Genomic DNA, 20,522 nt, shown 5'->3' with positions numbered 1-20,522 from the left:
TTAATTACCTCCTTAAAGACCCTGTCTCTTAACACATTTACATTGTGGGGGTTTTAAGGCTTCAACATACGAATTTGAAGGGGACACAATTCATTCTGTTCCAGGTAGTAACATTGGCATCCCGTCGTCAGTGAATAAGAGTTTCCATTTCACCATCTTATCTCCAACACTGGCTACACACGCCACACATGCACACTTGCACGCATGTATTATTGCTAGTTTGATAAGGATGGCGTTGTTTTACTTTGCACTTCTTTGATCATTAGTTTGAGTGAAATTTTCTTTAATATTTGGACATTTTAATTTTTATGAGTTTTCTATTCTTGTACTTTGACCGTTTTTTGTTGCCAATAAACCTACATTTTCATTTGCTTGTTTAGCTGTTTTGTATCCTGTCAGACATTTTTGCTTATACAGAAAAGGAATCATATTTTAAAATATTATTTATCTTTTGATATGAAACTATTATTTATCTTTAAAATACAACAAAGTATACAGAGTTAATATATCTGAGTGTCCATATTAATGAATCATATGTTTAATGTTCACCATACATTCATAAAATCTGTTTATAGTTTGGATGCATTGATTTGCTGGCAGTGAAATATAGGTAATGGCAAGGTTAATGCAAAATCTTTTCAGCTGTTGTTTGCTCTGAATTAACAAATACAGCAGTGTTTCATGAGATGTGCTCCTCAGAACTCTGATCCCACAAGATGTCCTAGGAGAAGAGAGTTCTGTTGGTTGAGTAGCTTTGAGAACTGCCTGCATCCTGCATCTCCTACCTAGTGGTTAACAGTGCTCATCAGGAACTTAAAGGCTCTGAGAAGCTCTGTAGTAAAGAAATCTGTTTGACTGTTGTAAACCGAGTACTTCCAAAACTTACTTTGGCGATAGAACATCCCCTTATTTTTTTGTTTGTTTATGTGATGTTTTGGTTAACTTTTTATCTTGAAATATTTATGGATTCACAGGAAGTTGTAAAGAAATGTACAGGGAAGTCTCATGTACCCTTCACCAGGTTAACATCTTGCATAACTGTAGTACAATGCCACAACCAGGAAATTGACATTAGTACACTCCACGGAGCTTATTCAGATTTCACAGGTTATACATGCACTTTGTGTGTATGTCTGTGTGTGTCTGTGTCTGTGCGTCTGTGTATGTGTGGAGTTCAGTGCAGTTTTATCACATGTAGTTTGTGTAACCAGGACCACCACAAGCCTCCCTTGTGCTAGCTCTTTATAGCCACACTCACTCTCCCCGCTTTCCCTAGCCCCTGGCAGCTGTTGAAATAGTCTCCATTTCTAAACTTTGGTCATTTCAATAAGGTTATATAAGCGGAATAATATGGTATGTAACCTTTTGAGGTTGGCTTTTTTGCACTTAGCCTAATTCCCTTGAGGTTCATCCAGGTTGTTGTGTGTACCTCTGCTTTGTATTGCTGAGTAGTATTTCATGATATGCGTATACCACAGTTTGTTTACCCGTTCACCCCTTGAGTGACATTTACCCCTTCCCCATATTTTTGGTGGAATCTATTAATACCCTGTATAAATATTGTTCTGAAGAATACCAACTTTAGAAATTCTGTACCACAGAAATGATACAATTAAAGAATTGTCCGTTTTTAAAGATTATGCCTGGGTTTCAGGAATTAAGTCTTTTATTATTTGGTTTAGGAATTCCAGAGACGCTGTAATACTCTGATTTCATTGATTGAGAAAGAAAATATGGAAATTGAGGAAAGAGAGAGAGCAGAAAAGAAGAAACGGGCAACTAAAACTCCAATGGTAAAATTTTCAGCATTTTCCTAACTTTTAGGTAGATCCCATTTTTTTACATAATTGAAATGCCTATATTATGTTTAATGCCATAGTGATACCTACTATAAAAAGTGGTTTTATGAAATGCTAATTTGTTTTTGACAGAAAAAGAATTACACTACAACCACACTTTTCCTATCTGTAGAACATATGTTTAGGAACTCCCTAATAACAGGGCTCAGTATTTTAAAAAATCCCTCATGGCTTTAAGCAGAAGTCTAATGCAAGTAAAATCCTTTGAATTGAGACTAGAGTTGTCGTGGGGAGTAGGAGAGGGGCGGGGTGGGGTGGGCTGGGGCTGAGGTTGAACCTGGGAGTTCTGATTTGATCAAATAAGTTTCAGATCTTTGTGGAACTGTGAGTGCAAATAAGAACTTCGGGCAGACAGCAAAGCTTTACTTGGTTTACTTGGTAATAAGTTAACTGTTGAATAATAAGATGACTTGATTCTAATCCAGTCAGGTTGCCTTGTATAGCTACAATTTAAAATACTCTTCAATAGATCATATTATTTGAGTGTGATGAAGTAAACTACCGTATTTCATCAAGTCTAAGATGCCTTCCATTATAAGACAGCATTATTTTATGAACCACTAAGAAAAAATGCTGTCAAGTAACTATAATTTGTCATCAATTGTAAGGTGCATCCTGATTTCAGAGATGCTCAAGTGGGAAAGAAATGTGCATCATAGAATATATGAAATATGGTATTTTAACATTTATCATAACGTTTTAAAAAATAATACACTCATAAATAACATTTTGCCCAGAAAACTTTAAATATTAAGTAGTTCTTTAAAATAAGAATACATTTATAGTACCATGTGTAAGTAGACACTTGATGACTATTTTTGATGGGTATTTTATGTCTTTTCTTATAAAGAAACATCTTTGAAGGTTATTTTACATTGGGTTATATAGTTTGTTGGGCTATATAGAACATTAACTGTGAGTATAACATTTAAGTGAATATTCATGTTAAAATTTTTTTTTAATGCATTTACATCCTAGATTTAACATTGTTGGGCCATTTAAAAATGTGCATATTGGAGCAGAACATTAAATCTGTTTCCATTTTAGTCACAGAAAAGAAAAGCAGAGTCAGCTACTGAGAGCTCTGGAAAGAAGGATGTCAAGAAGGTGAAATCCTAAAGCCTAGAAATAAAGTTTTAAATGGGAAACTGCTATTTTCTTGTTCCCATCTTCAAATGCTAATTGCCAGTTCCAGTGTATTCATGGTACTCTAAGAAAAATCTCTTTGGTTTTGATTTCTTGCATATTTTATATATTTTACAATGCTTTCTACCTGAAATGTGTAGCTTTATATTTTATGCATTCTAGTATTTTTGTGTACTGTATTTTGTGCATTTCATGTCTTCATCAAAATTCTCTCAGTCCTTGTTCTTTTGAAGCTTGTGCTGAGGTTTTAGCTTTTCTATGTTTTATATGCCGCTGCTTTGAAAGAGAACCTAGATTCTATAGCTGTATTATTGTTGTTTCATACTTTAAATTTATATGGCTGTGGAAAAATGAATTAAAATGATTTGAGGAGAAAGACTTTTTCACTTCTTTGTTGCTTTCTTTTCTATTGAGTATGGGCTTGTACGTGTTACTGCATACTGTGATTAGCATAATAATTGTTTCTTTGAGGTCATCTAAATATTTTTTCCCTAAAGGAATAAAGGGTGAGAACAGAAAAATATTAAAAAAACTAATATTTGATACTGTGCTTGCTGTCAGTATGCATTACATTTAAATTATTCTCTAAATATTCAAGTGGGAAAATATAATAAAGAAAATGTCTATAAGAAATTTAATTATTTCCTGTTTTTTGTGCAGTAGAAAATAGTTGTGTTTACTGAATTATATTGCTCACTACTGTGTATCTGGTTGAACGTTAAAGCTTTGCTTGCTGACTTGTGCATGATCTTCTGTCTCAGAGCCTGTTCAGAGGAGTCTGGGTATAACAAATAGATTTATTAACAACTGAATTAAGAGTATGAAATAAGCACCGTGCATGCAGAAGAAGGGTGCTGTCTTCTGTAGAAATACAATTATGCTTAGATAACAATCAATCTGGGTTTTACACACCAAGACTTAATTTCTTGCTCGCACTACAGATCCCATGCAGGTCCGAGGGATGTGAGAATGGGAGACGATCTGCTCCACGTAGTCACTCAGGGCTCCAGGCTGACTGAGGCTCCAGTGTTTTGTAGCTGCACCATCTGGGACATGTGGCCTTTTCAGCTACAACTGTGGGAGAAAGAGAGGCTGAAGAATCTCATGTAGGCTTATTATTGCCTCAGCCCCGAAGTGACGTGTTTCTTCCACTTAGATTTCATTGTCCAAAACTAGCCACGTGGTCCTGTGTACATGCAAGAGGGCTGGCAAGTGTAGGGGAACAAATGGAATGTTTTGCATTACTGCCTCTGCCACAGGGGCTGTCAGTTCAGGAAAGGACCTGGCCTGTCGCATGAAACTGTTAGTGTGCAATTAATCAGAGCCAAGGTCAGGTTATAAGGGAACAGGAAAAATGGATCAGAATCTAGTGTGAAACACACAGCAAATAAATAAGCAATGCTGGGAATGCAGAACGGTGGTGTTTGTTATCAGAACAAGGTTTGGACTACTAAAGAGTTGCTCCCTCCCCCTACCAAGATCTTTCACATTTCCTATCACTGGCAACCCTTGGGTAGCCCTTGGTTCAAGTAAGCATCTCTCATATCTTCTCATAAGGGTTTTACAGCATAGGAATTGATCTTCTAGAATGACAACTCACTGTCTGCTGGACTCTTCCAAGTCTTCGTTCATTGTCCAGATTTCATATTTCTTACTGCCGTGCCCCGGATTGGATTCCTTTGACTGTTTTCACTATTAGGACTTAGACTCTTATATTCTCTTGGAGGTTGGGGTGAAATTGAGGTGCTGTTAAGAGATGAGATTAGGATGATGTTAGATTAAGGGACCCAGATAGACCCAAATATATAATTGCCCTTTCTGTAAGGTCCACAAGGGAGCTGAAAGTAAGTGAAGTAATACTTCATTAGCTGGTGCTTTGGCTCCAAACTTTAATCCAGAGCTCCGAAGCCTAAAATAAGATATTGGAATTTCCTACTCCAATGAGATTAACAGGTACAGTCAGCTGAGCTGGAGACAATGATTCCTGAGAGGGTCTTATTGATACCCCAAGTTCTGTGCACTGAAAAACAGCCTGGTGAGGATCCTGGACTCTGATCAATCAATTCAGCATTTCTTTTCTTAGAGGGAATGAAGTTGGAGGGTGGGAGCAGGTACAATTAGGGTCTTTGAACTTCTTTCATGGAAATTTAACAATCTCTAGTGATTGTTCTTTCTCTGTTAACCCAAAGGAGTTAATAGCTAAGCAGTATATGACTATCTACTATAGGGGAGAAAATCTGCAGGTAAGTTCTTTAGCCTTTTCATGGGGCCATTTCCCTGATCCGTATCATGGGTCTTATGAGCCTTTCTTGGACCAAAGAGATGTGAAATTCGGTTCCCCAAGATATTCAATGAATGCCTCTGATGTCAGCCTCAGAAACTTGTGAAACAGTTTTATTTAGGATGTTAACTTAAAGACCACACTATATATTTAGTGAAAAATTCACCACCTGTTCTGTTCTTCATCTTAGATTATGTATAGCATCATTGGTGAGCATAGCCTACCAAGGAGGCCCATAAATGAACATTAGACGATAGCACGGTCCAAATAATACAGTGTCGGGGACATAAAATGCCCAAGTCTCCATATGAAAGCTCTCTTACTGTCAATTTTACACAGAGAAATTAAAGTGTCATAGAAAATTTGAAAGTCCCAACAAAGAAATTCAATTTTAAGTGAGAGGCCTAGACTGATGGGGTAGTAGCCCTAGACCTGGCTGCTGCGTTGGGGAGGATAGTCATGCAGGATAGTCAGTTTACCATGTCAGCTGCTTCGAGGCCAGAGGAAGCACCAGAGAGTGCTGTATCCATGCATGCAATCTTATAAATGCACAGTGATCCAGCCCCCCAGCAAAAGTGGTCCAGTCAATTGTACTGGAATCTGACCCAACCTGATTCCGTGTTTGGAGAATGTGCAAGGTGGGAAGTGAATAAAAGAACAGGAATCCTGAGTGGTTTCCTTCACTCGAGGCCTCTATAGAAGACAAGAGGTAAACAGGTTTTTCAGAAACCCTCGGGCTCCCACAGAGGCCCTCATAAAGCATTTGTCTTGATCCATTGGACACTCAGGCCCTGATTTCCTTAGAATCAAAAGAAGGTGATGAACTCGGTAATCTCTCATTTTCATCATAGCCGTTTGTATCTCAGTCTTTATTGCACAGTTCCTTCTTATTCCCTGGCTGCCTGGCCTGCAAGTGGCTATGCTATATGGAAAACTACTTGTCAGATTACACAATTCTCCCATGAAATATGTCCCCAAATTTGGTTCATTGTCTGAGATTTCCCAGGTAAGAGAACTTAGTGAGCTAGAATTTTTGCAGCTATCTTGGTTGCTGGATATTTAGTTTGAAAAGCCTCTACCCAACTAAAGAAACTACTGTCACCAGAATAAAATGATATTTCCCAGTTACTGGCAAAGGTCCCCTCTGTGGTCTGTCGTTCCTCCTCTATGGTGCAATAACCAATGCAGCTATTCCAGATTTCTGGGACAGTTTCAAGGCCCACGATAATGCCAGTGTCCACATTGTTCTCTCTCCAGGTGTTCTTATCAACTCCTAAAATCCTCAAGTTGCCATCAAAGTTCAAATTTCTATCAGTGTTCTACCCCATGTTTCATTTATTTAGTCTGCTTAAACTAACCTTCCCAATGGATAAGGGGTAAGATTTTCCTGTGGTTCAAATACATGTAGCTCATGCCATCTGTCATGTCCCCTCTTCCTCAGCCTTATCATTTCTGTGTTCTCCAGCTGATTTCTGTCAGTATTTCTTTGTCTGAGGGCTTTATCACAGGCCTTGGAAGGCTTTTCTGCCCTTTCCATGATAAGCTGGCAGAGCTAGAGGGTTAACACCTCTGAGAATAGCTCTCAACCAAAAAGTGATTGGATTTGGTGTGTAAGTAGCCCAGCTCTCTCACCCCTTGAACAAGGTCACTCTAAGGTATGTGATCTGTGTGGTTCCCCAGAGTTTACCAGTGGGATTAAGCTCCAGTCACCTACAGTAGTAGCTGTTGATAACACACTCTTTGTTGACTGCTTTCCTTTCCCTGTATCACCTCCTCATGCCCCTGTGGGTGTTTACTGGGGTCAACTCCTAAATAAACTACTTGCATTAGAATCTTTGTCTGCTTGTAAGGAAACCCAAACTAAGACACTCTGTGTGCATAGATCTTAGCCCTTAGTTACTCCATAAAAAGATGTGGGGTGTTTCAGGAGAGTAATGACTGGATAGTGCGTCGTGCATCTTTTCTTAGAAGATCTGTCCCTCTGTGGACAGTTGGTGGGTGATGTGACTGGATCAGGATACTCTGCACTGGTACAAAGTACTGGGTGCCAATTTCTCTCCATTAACAAACGAAACCTTCTAATATCATCAATAGCTATGGTATAAAAGGTTCTCAAGTTTTTGGTAAGGCCAGAGCTGGTGCCCAGGTTATTGTCTTTCTCAGTGTTCTCCATGCTAGTTGGTGCCCCTTCCCTGTAGCAGTGGTTCATTTAGATAATTGGACCGAGTGTTAGCCTTTCTCACTGTATCGTGGTCTATAACCATTACAGAAACCTGCTTAAAGCAGGCCCTTTTCATCTGTTGGCCTAGTGAGCTGATTGTCCCTTTCCTGATACACTGCTTTTCCGCTAGAGAAACTTTTCATCTAGGCCACTGAAGTCAGTTTCAAGCTATATCTTTTCATTGACTTTCAACTTTGCCTTCCATATTGCCTCCAAGATGTGATTGGTTAGTTTCTGATCTCTTCCTGTGATAATAGATATTAGAATATGTAGGACTACCAAATTATGTGGTTTATTTTTCAGGGTCTCTGTATATCTATGGGAGGTTGATTGTACTACTTATCTTCAACTACCTCCCATCACGAATAGTTTTGAACTAATATATCTCCTTCAGTAGTAGAGACCAAAGCCTATTTGCTATATCTAGGACAGAAAAAAACTTTGCATAAGATCGTATCTTTGCTAGAATATTTGGTATGTGACCACCATCATCAATTGGGATTGACACCTTATTCATTTCTCTCCTAGAATCAACTGTAAGTCTCCAAATGCTATTTAGTTTTCGTGCTGGCCATATGAGAGCATTGCCAAAATATAATTTACCCGTTTTCTACTAAGATTGCCATGATATTCCATCTGTTTCCCAGTGTGTGTTAGCTATATTATTTACAGTTGGGTAGATGGCTCCCTTACTTTTGTGAGAGCTGATTGCTATTGGGTCTGGGTATATCTTTGTGGGTATGTCCTTTTTTCATTTCAAATATGTCTATCCTGGTTTCTAAGATCTCGAGCTTTCTTCTTTTCCTAATTCTTTCCTAGTTTGCCTCCCATCACTCCTAAAACTCAAATTATCTCCCAAACAAGAGGTTTTTTTTTAAAGATTCGCCCTGAGCTAACATCTGTTGCCAAACATTTTTTTGTTCTTATCCCCAAAGCCCCCCAGTACCTAGTTGTATATTATAGGTGTAGGTCCTTCTAGTTCTGCTATATGGGACGCCACCTCAGCATGGCTTCATGAGCAGTCCTAGGTCTGTGCCCAGGATCCAAACTGGTGAAACCCTGGGCTGCCAAAGCAGAGCGTGCAAACTTAACCACTCGGCCATAGCGCCGGCCCCCAAACAAGAGTTTTCAGTTCATTTAAAATGTCCTCTAGTCGTTCTACCTGCAAACCAAGGGCCTTCCACTATTTCCAGGCCAACTGGATTCTCAAAGCCAAGGCATTCGAGGTACAGGCATTATTTAATGCCTTTTTGACTTTTGGACCTCTTTTTTCTTTCATTAAATTTTCCTCTTCACCTCAGCCCAGAGGCTACTTTCCCCATGCAGTAAAGGCCTCAATTCCTTTTTATTAGTGAATTCTACCTCTCTGTAGTGATTGCATCCACACTCTAAAGTCTCTGAAATCCATAACCATGATTAGACGCTTGGCCAATCAGATACCTGATCAGAGAAGCCATTGCAAGGAACGTATTATCTCCTGATCAGGCTTTGCAAATCACTAAGGGTTATTTTTTGTTGTTCTATCCATTTATCTTCTTTCCACAAATTTGTCGATTAGTATTTATATAATGTTCAAATCAGAGTCAACTTGAGAACATATGGTGGAGAAGGGACTCAGAAAACCTTAGAGAAGTCACATGACACCCCAGAATTTTATCTCACCATCATTCTCTCTTTATCCCTGGTTGCAGGTTAAAACAAGATCAAGAGGACAGAATCTGAGCCGGCCATCTAGTTGGCCATATGGATATTTGGATCTAACAATCCAATAGGCCAAAAATGTCACACTGCTTATTTTAGGGAGACCTAGGTCGTGTTGTAGACTTTGCTGCTCCCACAATTTGAAGTCACGGATAAGGCTACCCTAGCTCCTAAAATGAATATTTGCAGCAATAGCAACACCTGCCTGTTAGAACATGGGAGATTATATTCTGGGCCTACAGAAGCGGTGCTTCAAGTTTGAGGACTGGACCTCAATGTCTTTTGTGTGACTCTTCTCTCCAAATGTCAGTTCCCGGGGCATATATTTGCTCTGTCTGCTGAGCCCATGTCTGTGTTAGGGGCAGAGGTGAGATCCGGGTACTATTAAGGGATGGAATTATAGTTGTAATAGGCTAGGAAACTCAGGAATACTTAATCCTTCCTTGACCCTACCACCCTTGTGTGTTCCACAAGGGTTGCATGTGCATAAAAAAGTAGCAAAAGAAAGCAAAGTAACATTTTACTAACTGGAACGTTGCCACCAAACCCCAGTTCTGCCCTCTACTGAGCTAGGCTTGACCACAGGAGGTTTAGGGTAGAGGCAGCCGGGAACTCAGAACCAGAGGAGGATGAATGGCTTAGCATTTCCCTTAAGCCAAAATCAAATCTCAGAATTTACCATTCCAATGAGAAAAAAACTCAGAGCTACCAGCTCCAGAGGGAATGAATCCAGAAAGGGTTTCTACCCATATGGGATTGTTTATATTCCTAAGGCTCCACCCACTAGAAACTGGTTCAACAAGTGTTCAGGAATTTTACCCATCAGTTCAGCACTCCTCCACTACTTGTGTAGGAGGATAGGGAGAGGACCAGAGAGGAGATTTGAACCCCTTCCCCTGGAGGCCAATACGGACACTCTTTTTAGACTGCTTACTCAGCTTGTGTAGCCAAGTCAGTTCCTCCAGCCTATGTGGTTGATTACATGTTGTATATGGCTGGCACACTGACTAATACAAAAGGTTTCACAAGAGTTACCATTAGAGAATGCAACTTGGATAACCTCTCATGACAATCATTACCTATGTGGGATTTCTTATGATCTACCATATTTTGTGATTATTGATGAGACTGTGAGTGAACTTGAGTCTTTGAGAACAATGGTGTACCAAGCAACAGTGTCACAGTATTTTGAGTCTTCTCTTCTGGGAGTTGGCAACTGTTGCTGGTCATAATAGTAAGGAGAAAAGGTTATACTTTCATATGCTATTATAAATGCACATCTACTGCTAAAATTTGAATATGGATGGACTATGCTTTTAAAAGACGCTTTTACTCTGTAGTTTTAAAAAAAGCAGTGTAAACTATGTGTGAATAATTTGCATGCTATAATTTTCCTCATGTGGAGATCTTCCACAATTCTAGGTAGGTGCTGGAGCATGGCAAGCTGCCCAAGCTGCCTAGCCTCATGGAACCGTAACTAGTGATTGTATGTCCCTGGATGCAGAGGTTTGGACTTAATATGCTGAAGGAAAGCATTCTGAATTGTATTTAGAATTGTCAGCTTCAGGCTCTGAAGACATCTAAGCTTGGTTTGGCTTTATTTTAGTTGGGCTCTGTATAAGTATGTTTTTGCTACGTAACAAAACACTCTAAAATTTAGTGGCTTAAAACAACTATTTAACTCACAATTCTGTGGGTTGGGCACAGGTGAGTGGTTCTTTTGGTCTTGGCTGAGTTCACTCACATGTCTATGGTCGACTGCTGATCAGCTAGATGACTCTAGTTGTAGGGGTTGACTGATTGTTGGCTTGGGCAGTGGGGATAACTTGGCCACAGGTCTCTCATCATCCAGTGGGTTAACTTGGGCAGTTTGGCAGGGCTCCCAAAGAATGAGCAGAAACTTACAAGGCCTCTTGAGGCCCAGGCTTAGATTTCACACAACTTCAACTAGATTCTGTTAGTCAAAGCAAAGCACAAGGCCAGCCCAGATTCAAGGGGTAGGGAAATTGACTCCACTTCTTGCTGGGAGATGCTGCACAATTACACTGCAGAAGGCCTGGGTACAAGATGTGGGTGGAGGGGAATCTACTCCAGGCTGTTTCTGTTGCGGTGTCCTGATTTACAGTTACTGTGTGAATAATAGTCCCCTAGTAGTATCCCAAATTCTAACATTTGAGTTCCCATGTACGTAACCCAGTGGAAAATCTGGAGTCCATCACTTAGAGCCTTCCTTCCTGAACGATATTTTGTACCTGCCTTCTTGACTCTCCCGTTTTGAATGAGTAGTCTTTTTGATCCAGCAGTTTGGATCCCCCGTCTATTTTGGCTACAAGAACATTTGGACTCCCTGTTTCTGAGTACAAGCATGTATATCACAATTATGCTAACAGAGACGTAGACTGCTAATTGCCTCCAAATATACATCTTTTACTTCTTGCTTAGTAATAAGACGATCTATTTTTCAGCTGTTCACATTGACTATTGGCTAAAAGACTAAATTACTCAGCTTCCTTCGTAACTAGGTATGGCCATGTACTAAGATTTGGCCAGTGAGATGTACAAAGAAGTGACATTGCAACTTCTGGAAAGTGTCCTTAAAAGGAGAGGTTTTCTTCATCCTTTCCTCTTTCCTGTTGGTTGGAATGTGAACTTGATGGCTGGAGTTTGAGTAACCATCTTGAATTATGTGGCTGCACATCAAGGATGGTGCTGCGGCTGGATAGAAGGCGCCTGGGTCCCTGATGATCATGGAACTGCCTTACCAACTCTGGAGTACCTCCACTTCTATATTCTTTATCTTGAGAGAAAATAGTTTTCCATCTGTTTAAAGCACCATCTTTAATTTTGTTGTGATTGATATATGCAGCTGTATCCTAACTAATACCCCAATATTGATGATTTTTTGTTGAGTAACTTTTTAATGAAACAAATTCTCTTAAGTCAACTAAAGTCCTTGATCAATTTTTTAAACTGTACAGATAGCCCATTTCCATTTTTTCTGTTTGTAGTTTTATTCTACTGAAAATATTTTCATTGGGATTGATTAGTTTCATTTTAACTTTACAGTAAGGATTTGCTTTATCAATAAATTATTTTTCAATGTAAAATTTACTTCACATTGTAAATTTTTATTTGTCGGCATTATTTTCATCAAGGTCTACTTCCCTGGGTCAAATTTTACAGATCTAAATTCTTCAAGAACGTGTGATTTTTCTGTAAAATTATAGTCAATAACAAACTTTATCTTGTGCAGTTTCACCACTTATTTTTTTCTGTGTGGTTATTTCCACCAAGTCTGCATTTTCTCAGGTCAGTTTTCACAATTTCCAGTGTTGCAAATGACATGTAGTTTTTCAGTTTTTTGTTTCTAATAAATTTTACCATGTGCTGTTTTAGGCATTGACCATTTTATTTTGTATTGATTAGTTCTATCGGTTATCTTTATTATGACTTGGAAATTCATATTAATTTCTTGAGGAAATTGTGAGCAGCACCCCTCAGATGTTCCAGAGTTTTCTTATTCTTCAGGATAAATCTATGCTATTGCACGTCCCATACTTATGAATAGAATCTTTCCCTTTGTGATTTGTTCCTGGCAATTTCCTTTAGTGCAAATCCTCCCAAGTCAAAGTTGCAATCACCATTACTGTAAATGGGAAAAAATGTTATGCATCCCTGAGCCCCTAAATTGACTCCCATTTGTTCAAACACTACCAAATTTCCATTAAAATGAACTCAAGTGGTTTAATAACTCACCTTACTTATCATAATGCAAACTAACTAGAAAGTTTCTCCTAATATAAGTTTGGCTGTTTACCTGTTCTCCTTAAACTCTTTGTAGTTATTGTACACTCAACGTATAAAACTCTATTATCCCCCTAAAATCATAAATATGATACAGAAAGTTTATTTCCTTCAACCTTTAATGTAAAACACACACACACAAACATAACAATAAAGACAATTAAAATAATGTATTTTATAGGCATGTCAATGCTCTGCAGCTAAAGCCCACCAAGAACACACCTGTAGTTGAACAAGTTGGGTTTATTACTTGCTGTAGGGAGAGGGAATGCACACCATGGGGCGCCATAGGGTCCCTCAGTGGGAGGATAGTAGATAGAACCTGTTATAGGATTTGGGCTTTGGATAGGTGATTGAAGGAGGGTCTAAGGAAGTGAGGGTTCATTCTAGATTGGATGCTATCAGAAATCAGGGATGATTCTGTGACTAGATATCTCAAATCTTATCTATAGGAAGGGCTGGCTAGAGAGAGTTGATAAAGCTGTAATTGGGAAAGAAGTAGCAGTTACGCATTTCAGCTGACAGGGCGTGGTGTTTGGTAGTTTGTTGGGGGGGCACAGTGACCTCGACCTTGTGCTTAAGACAAAATTACAAAGTGGCCTTGTTTTGTCTCACTCTCATATTTTCAGAGTAACCTTGTTTGAAGTTGATATTACGTGACATTGTGAATGTCCAATAGGAGAATAAGATGGCCTAGCTGTGAGCATCAGGCCAGCTTTCAGATTTCAGGGACTGCCTTTTCATTTTTTTCCCCTTAGGCACCATGCTACAGGTTATCATTGCTATAAACTGGTAAAGCAGGAGTACTCTGAGATGAGGACCTAAGGCGCCATGTGCCAACTCTATAACTGGGAAGACTGGCACACAATGTCTTTCCTCTCACAGGCTCAGCTGCTTTCAAGGTGTCAAATCCCTATTTATACATTCAAAGAAATTTCTTTTAAGTTGAAATAGAGGTATTAAACTCCTAGTAAAGTTGAATTCTTGTAACCCAAATGGTCCATACTCTGGGTGCAGGAGAGAGCAAAATGCGGAACAAAAATGTCCTTTGGGTCAAATGGCATGGTCAAAATAGGCAGTGAGAACAAAATGTCCTATGTCGTCTGGAAATGACCCAAGGTCCAACATGTTTACCAAGGTCTAGGGTTGGTCCTGCTACTCCTCTTTTGGCACTGGGCCAGAACTCAGACAAGCCCCGTCGAGGCTGGAGACCTCCACCTTTGCTACTCTAAGCTGTTTGCTTGAGAACAGGCTTTCATGCCACTTTTGCTGCCACCGAAGTTGGCAAAGTTTGTGATACCTTGATTGCCATTGCTGCCATTGTTAGTGCTGGACTGTGCATTGTCACCCGTTATGACTGAATTGATGTGTATGGCAGAACACTTCTGCTCCCATCACTTCGCTGGCCCCTAAGTGAGTTCCCCACCCAGGCCACCACCGAGCAAAGGTAATCCAGGAAAAACTGGTCTGGGATTCAAACACTTTAGCTCTTTAGAAACATTAACTTTTCTTCAGGGCATCAGAAAGGCTGGGATGGGATTGGTTGCGGGGTTTGCCACCCCACAGAGCCAGTCCTGTTCCTCTACAACTACATGAGTTGGGGCAAGGTGCCGCTGGTGCCATCTCTTTCTACTCTCATAGTGATTTGATCTCAGAAGCTTTGTTGCTCTTTCTGGGCCTTGGCCAGGGTCACCTCTGTCCATCCTGACAAATGTCATTAACTTTATTCATTTAAAAAGTATTTACTATTTATTCATTTGTATGTTCATTATTCATTCATTCTTCCTTTAGTTGGATTTCAGGTTAAACTCCTGGGAGCAGGAGTTGTGGCTCTGACCCTTTCTCTGACAGAATGCCCTTCCAGCTTTGCATCTCTAGGGACTGTGTTTCTCTATCTCCATTGGTCTGTGTGTATTTTTCTCTCTTTCCTTGTCTTTGTCTCTGTCATTGACTCTGTGTCTCTCTCGTTGACTCTGTGTCTCTCATTTTGTTAATCTCCCTCACCTGCTCTTACACTCAAACTAATTTAAGTAGTCCCCTCCTCAGGCATTCTGATAACTCACTTCCATTACCTAAATACAAAAAGGTGGGTATTGCAAGGACACCGGCCAGGGAATCCTGGCAGTTAAACTTTCCATCTCTCTCCAGGACTACATGACGTCTCTCTCAATGTGCCAGTCATTGTCATTCTCTCTCAGTATCTCTGCTTTTCTCTCTATGTGTCTGTAGCCTCTATAGTGTATGGCCTCCTGAGGTTATTTCTTGCAACTCCGTACTGTGCAATGCATTCTGGTTTGGCTGTATCTTTGCCTTGCCATAATCCTTCATAGATCCTTCTCTTCCTCAGGGCATTTTTGGTAAGCTTCAGGTGTCATTTCTCACTGCTGCAGTCTTCAGATTTTTGAGTGGGAGAATCAACGGGTACAGATCATCTTCTGCATCTGGTCACATTGTAGGTAAGTGGTTTGACTGACAGCTGCACCTCGGTCAGGGGTACGCTCTATGGCTAGAGGCCAAGGTCATGTGATATAAAACTTAGAAGCATGAGCAGCAGAGGTTGCAGGCAGGCAGTGGACTAACAGGCAGTAAATTGACATTTTCCTATCGTCTGTTTCTTGCCCCTTGATATGCTAACCTTTCTCCTATATGCAGTACCAAGTTGTCTCTGCCTAAAACAATCTACCTATTATGCCTCAACCACAAAAACCTGCTTCCCTAATTCCAGGAGGAAGACAATGCAGTTTTATCTAGAAGTAATGTGAAAAGATCACATTAAAAGCTGCTTGTCGGACTCAGTGTCTGTAACTTTTGGGTGGCATCTTCAACTTAATTCCTGGGCCTGCCTATGGTTGCTGGTTCAGAGTATATGTTGCATCCTGCAGCTGCATGAGGATGGTGAATTATATACTGGAGCTGGTAGGCCACATGTATTGCAGATAAGGGAGTTCCTTGGTCAGCAAATCTGACCAACTGGAGAATCTGCCTCTGGTGGGATTACCCCTGAGATGCTCTAAGGGCAGCAACAGTCCATTTCCAGGTAATTCTGGCACTCTGGGCAAAGCCAGCTTGAGGGGTTGGTTCTCAAACTTGAGCTTGGATCGGAATCACCTGGAGGGCTTATTAAAACACAGACTGCTGAGCTCCGCCCCCAGAGTTTCTGCTTCAGTGGGAATTTGCACTGTGACAAGTTCCCAGGCGGTGTTGATGCTGCTGGTCCAGGAATTACACTCTACAAACTGCTGTTCTAGGTTGCTTGAATCAGGCCTTTGGTGGGGTTTTGTCGGTGGTTTCAATCCAGGAGAATTTCTCTAGGTCGTCTGTCAGTTGTGTTCCTGAGATCCCTTGATTTGTAAACCCAAAACGGAGGTCTCCCTGTCTTCTGTCACTCCTAGCACCTGGATTGCCACCTTTCCTCATGTGCTGATTGTGATGTCCATACTCACTTCTGTGGTTAACTGCTGCCACTTTTCTCCAACCCTAGCTTTCCCATTCTCATTTCCTGCCAGGAAACAACTAATTCCTACTTGCATCGGTCTTTTTGTGTTTCCTAACTCAGATTCCTAAGACTGGGAATCTGACTGGCTTGCCAGTTTATCTTTGTGTCAGGTCAGAAAGAGTTGCTGGTCGGCCTATGTATTTTCAGTGCTTGGATTGTGAGTCCGTACTGAGTCTTGGCTGTGGCCAATGAAGGGCTGAGTAATTTAGTGTATAACATGACTGCCTGGGCAGCAGGGGGCTACGGGTAGGGTAATTGGACAAAGCTTGGGCCTGGCAGGCAAGATGGACATTTTGAGTACAGTGTATTGACTAGCAGAATTGATTTTCAGATGGTACTCACTGTATTGGTTATTTTAAATAATATGCTAATATTTAATTTAATGCTACAATATAATATAAATTAAAATATGCTACAGGTAATTATTTAATAACCAGGTGTACTGGTTATTAAAATACTGAATGCCTGGTAATGATTGGTAAATAGTTCCTTCCCTGAGCTCCTCCAGTGCCTCCCCCACCCCAGCTGACCTTATCCGTTCCTGAAAACCCCGAGATCTTCTTGCCGCCCAGCAACTAAAGGGTTCATTTGTGGTCCAGCAGAGGGCCTAGGCTTCTGCTCCAGGGCTAGGGTTGGCTTCCATTTTGATTGGCTGATGTCTGTGCCATACTGGTTGTTAAATATTTTGAATACCACTCCTGTGACTTGCATAGAAAAAAGATCCGAAACCCATATTAAAAAAGGCATATATATATAATATTTTCTATGTGTACTTGCATCAGTGTAGTTGGAAATAATGTATTTCATGGTTTGGTCGATTTCTTCTAAAGCAATTTGAACATGTCTTTCTGTAAATTTTGCATTTTTGAAAGCCACCATTTATTTTTGTAAAAAAAGAAGAAATCGTGTATTTAAAAAGGCATTTTTTTTGTTATAGTCTTTCCTTAGGTTTACTCTTTTATTTCCAAAAAAAAATTTTGGGTCAAAAATCAGAATGAGTTGATTGCCTGTAGGTTAGTATTATATTCCAGTAAAACTGATCTAAGGAAGAAAAAAATCTCCTTTCCTCTACAAAGAATTGGTTTCATAGCAGAAACAAATTTATTAGAAGCTCCTACAGGGCTGTAATGGAAAACAACCTCAAAGCAAACCAAACATTGTTGAATGTTGTCATTCCCAGTGGGGATTTGGCATGATGTATAGTGCCTGGCCAGAGTGCTGTGCAATGACTGACCCAAGGATTGAATGAATAACAGGATCCAAAAATAATATATGTTCTTAGAACATACATGTGAGATCTTAAGCTAGAATTCTTCAACTGATAGTAAAATGTGCAGGATGCAAAGTATTGCCCTGAACTTTCACAGAACAAAATTACATTTGGTATATTCTTCAGCAGTTGAAGAGTATTTGCTGAAAGGAACTGCGTGATGTAGTTCAAATTGAAAGAATATAGACTTTAAAAAATGCAAGGGGAACCAAGAGCATTGTTTAAGAATTGTCTCCTTTTGCTAACGCTTTCAATGTATAAAGTAATAAAAGTGTCCCACTCAGATTTATTAGGATATGAAGTGTGACTCTAAAGCAACGTGACTATTTGTTGTGTGTGACTTGTGGAATGAGGGTCATTACTTTAGAGTCATAAACAATGGTTATTCCTCTTTGGGGAAGGGAAGCAGTCTAGTGAATAGACATTGGAATAGACATCAGGAAACTTAGACCCCACTTCCCACACTCCTGCTGGGCTTTAGAGACCAAGGAGAGGCATCATGGTATGGGGGAAAGAGCACCGGTTTGGGGAATCAATCTCATCCAGGGTCTACTCCTAGCTTCTCCACTTGCTAGCTATGTGAACTTGGCACATTATCTAACCTCTGTGAGCATTCATTTGCCCATCTGTAATGTGGGGATGATGTACTCAGGGCAAACCTTCAGCTGATACTTACCAGCGTGGGTGGGGCAGTTGTTTACAGCTGCACTCTGTTCTGATTGGGATTGGGTCAGTGTCCACTCTGAATGGCGGGTGCCCATGCTGTACTGGTTGTTAAATATTTTGATTGTCGCTCCTGATAAGATTTAATGGGTAGGGTTATTGGGAACATAAAATGCGATAATATATGTGAAGTGCTTTACATACAGTTGCTACGCATGAAATATTAGTTTTATTTTCTTCCTTTTTTTTCTGTACGACTTTTAAAAAATATTTTTCAACCTAAATAAGGGGAGAAAAAAAATGCCTGACACTTGTTTTCACTGTGATGTTAGGAGATTAAGGGAACTGTTTATATCTTATATTTATTCAGGATCCATTAAACAGACATGAGGTTCCTACTCTAGGCCAGGTCCTTGATGAATTCACAGTCTAGGAGGAGCAATAGACAAGCAAACTCTGATTTCAATCCAAACAATTGTAAGAGTCCATGTGAACTTATAAGATGTCTTTGTGCAAATATATAAGAGACTTCCTCTAGGCAGGTACAGCCTGGCTTGGCAGCTGAGCTCAGGATAGATTTCGGCTCCCACTTACTCCCTCAGCTGGGTGCCTCTGTGCAGTGCACAACCTGCACAATTACACATAATGGCCCTGAGAACTGTTATAACAGAGGTATACACCAAGTGCTACAGGCCTGTACGGGCATACCTCGGGATATTGTAGGTTTGGTTCGAGACCACCACAATAAAGCGAATATCACAATAAAGCGAGTCACACGAATTTTTCAGTTTCCCAGTGCATATAAAAGTTATGTTTAGCATCTTGTCTTAAAAAATGTACATACCTTAATTTAAAAATGTTTTATTCCTAAAAATTGCTAGCCATCCATCTGAGTCTTTAGCAAGTCATAATCTTTTTCCTGATGGAGAGTCTTGCCCTCCACCCAATAACTGCAAAGCGCAATAAAGCAAAGTGCAATGAAACAAGGTGTGCCTGTAATGGTAGGAGGGACTGAGTTTTCCCAGGTGAATGACGTTTGTCCAAATTATAGACGAGGGAGAAAGCATTACGGTGTGTGCAAAGACACAGAGATATGAAAGAGCTGGAAGATTAGAGGAATAGTGGATGTTCCTACCAGATGATCTATTTGGATTCCTTGTTTTGAGAAAAGGGACGTCAATATGAGTTATATTTACAACCTAAGTAGACACTTTGCCGTCATTACAATTAAATCTTAAAAACTACTTTATATGTAAGTTGATGTTTCTTCATTGTTTTTGGATTAGATAGCATGCTTTATGTTTTAAAATTTTCATTTGTATTAAAAAAATTGCTTTTGGTTGGTGAGAACACACTATCCTCTAAGGTTAATGATTTGGGGTCATCTAATGCTTTTCCAATAGGGCTTGAGTCTAGACAAAGAGCAGTGGTCAAAGGAGGCTAGAAGATGCAGTGAGAGATTATTTTTACAAAAGAATGTGGGGTCTTTTATCACTGAATTATGGATCTGTGTTTGCTTCATAAAATATTAAATCATAGACTTTTAGAGCTTGGAGATCTTTGGAGACCTTCGACTCTAATCCTCTCATTTCAAAATGACTTTATTGTTCTTCTAAAAATGATACATGCTCATTATAAAAAATTCAAGCAACTCAAAGTAAAACGTTGAAAGCTAAAACCACCCCAATTCCCACCACCCTGATGGAACCACCATTAACATGACGCTAACAGCATTCTAGATATCTCATTGCACACATAGAGACAGATAGGTAATAAGCATACAGAACCAATTTATGATAAAATTTGAATCATATTATACATAGTTTTAATTACATTATTCAATTTACTTGTACTAGAATTTAATGGGATAAAGAGAAAATGAGGTCAAACTGAAGAAACTATACACTTTGGAAAAATATTCAACATAAGGCATATCAGTTTCTAATAGATCTCTCTAAGGGTAAGGATAAAAATTGATGGAAAAAACATCAATAGGTTGGTGTTATTGTGTTTTTTCTTTCTTGTTTCACTTTTAATAATATTGATTGACTCCCTGCTATGAAAGATGAGGAAATCACACT

The 20,522-nt window shown here is 39.7% G+C and overlaps 1 protein-coding gene across 10 annotated transcripts in view; it reads left to right on the top strand.

Moving 5' to 3' along the window:
* The window catches only part of SMARCA1 (SNF2 related chromatin remodeling ATPase 1), a 116,800-nt gene that overhangs the window by 64,207 nt on the left and 32,071 nt on the right, over positions 1-20,522 (top strand). For 2 of the 10 annotated variants that reach the window (XM_070605179.1, XM_070605177.1), the window contains 2 exons: positions 1,683-1,793; positions 15,360-15,468. In XM_070605179.1, coding sequence (XP_070461280.1) covers positions 1,683-1,793; positions 15,360-15,468 — 220 coding nt within the window. Of the gene's footprint in view, positions 1-1,682; positions 1,825-2,837; positions 3,639-15,359; positions 15,469-20,522 lie in introns of those variants that run through there. The other 8 variants (XM_070605180.1, XM_070605181.1, XM_070605187.1 and 5 more) reach the window with 4 other exon arrangements.

This window comes from Equus przewalskii, chromosome X (genome assembly GCF_037783145.1).
Source record: "Equus przewalskii isolate Varuska chromosome X, EquPr2, whole genome shotgun sequence".
Lineage (NCBI taxonomy): Eukaryota > Metazoa > Chordata > Mammalia > Perissodactyla > Equidae > Equus > Equus przewalskii.
Note: the sequence above shows the minus strand (reverse complement) of the source record. Positions and strands in the feature narration are given on the sequence as shown.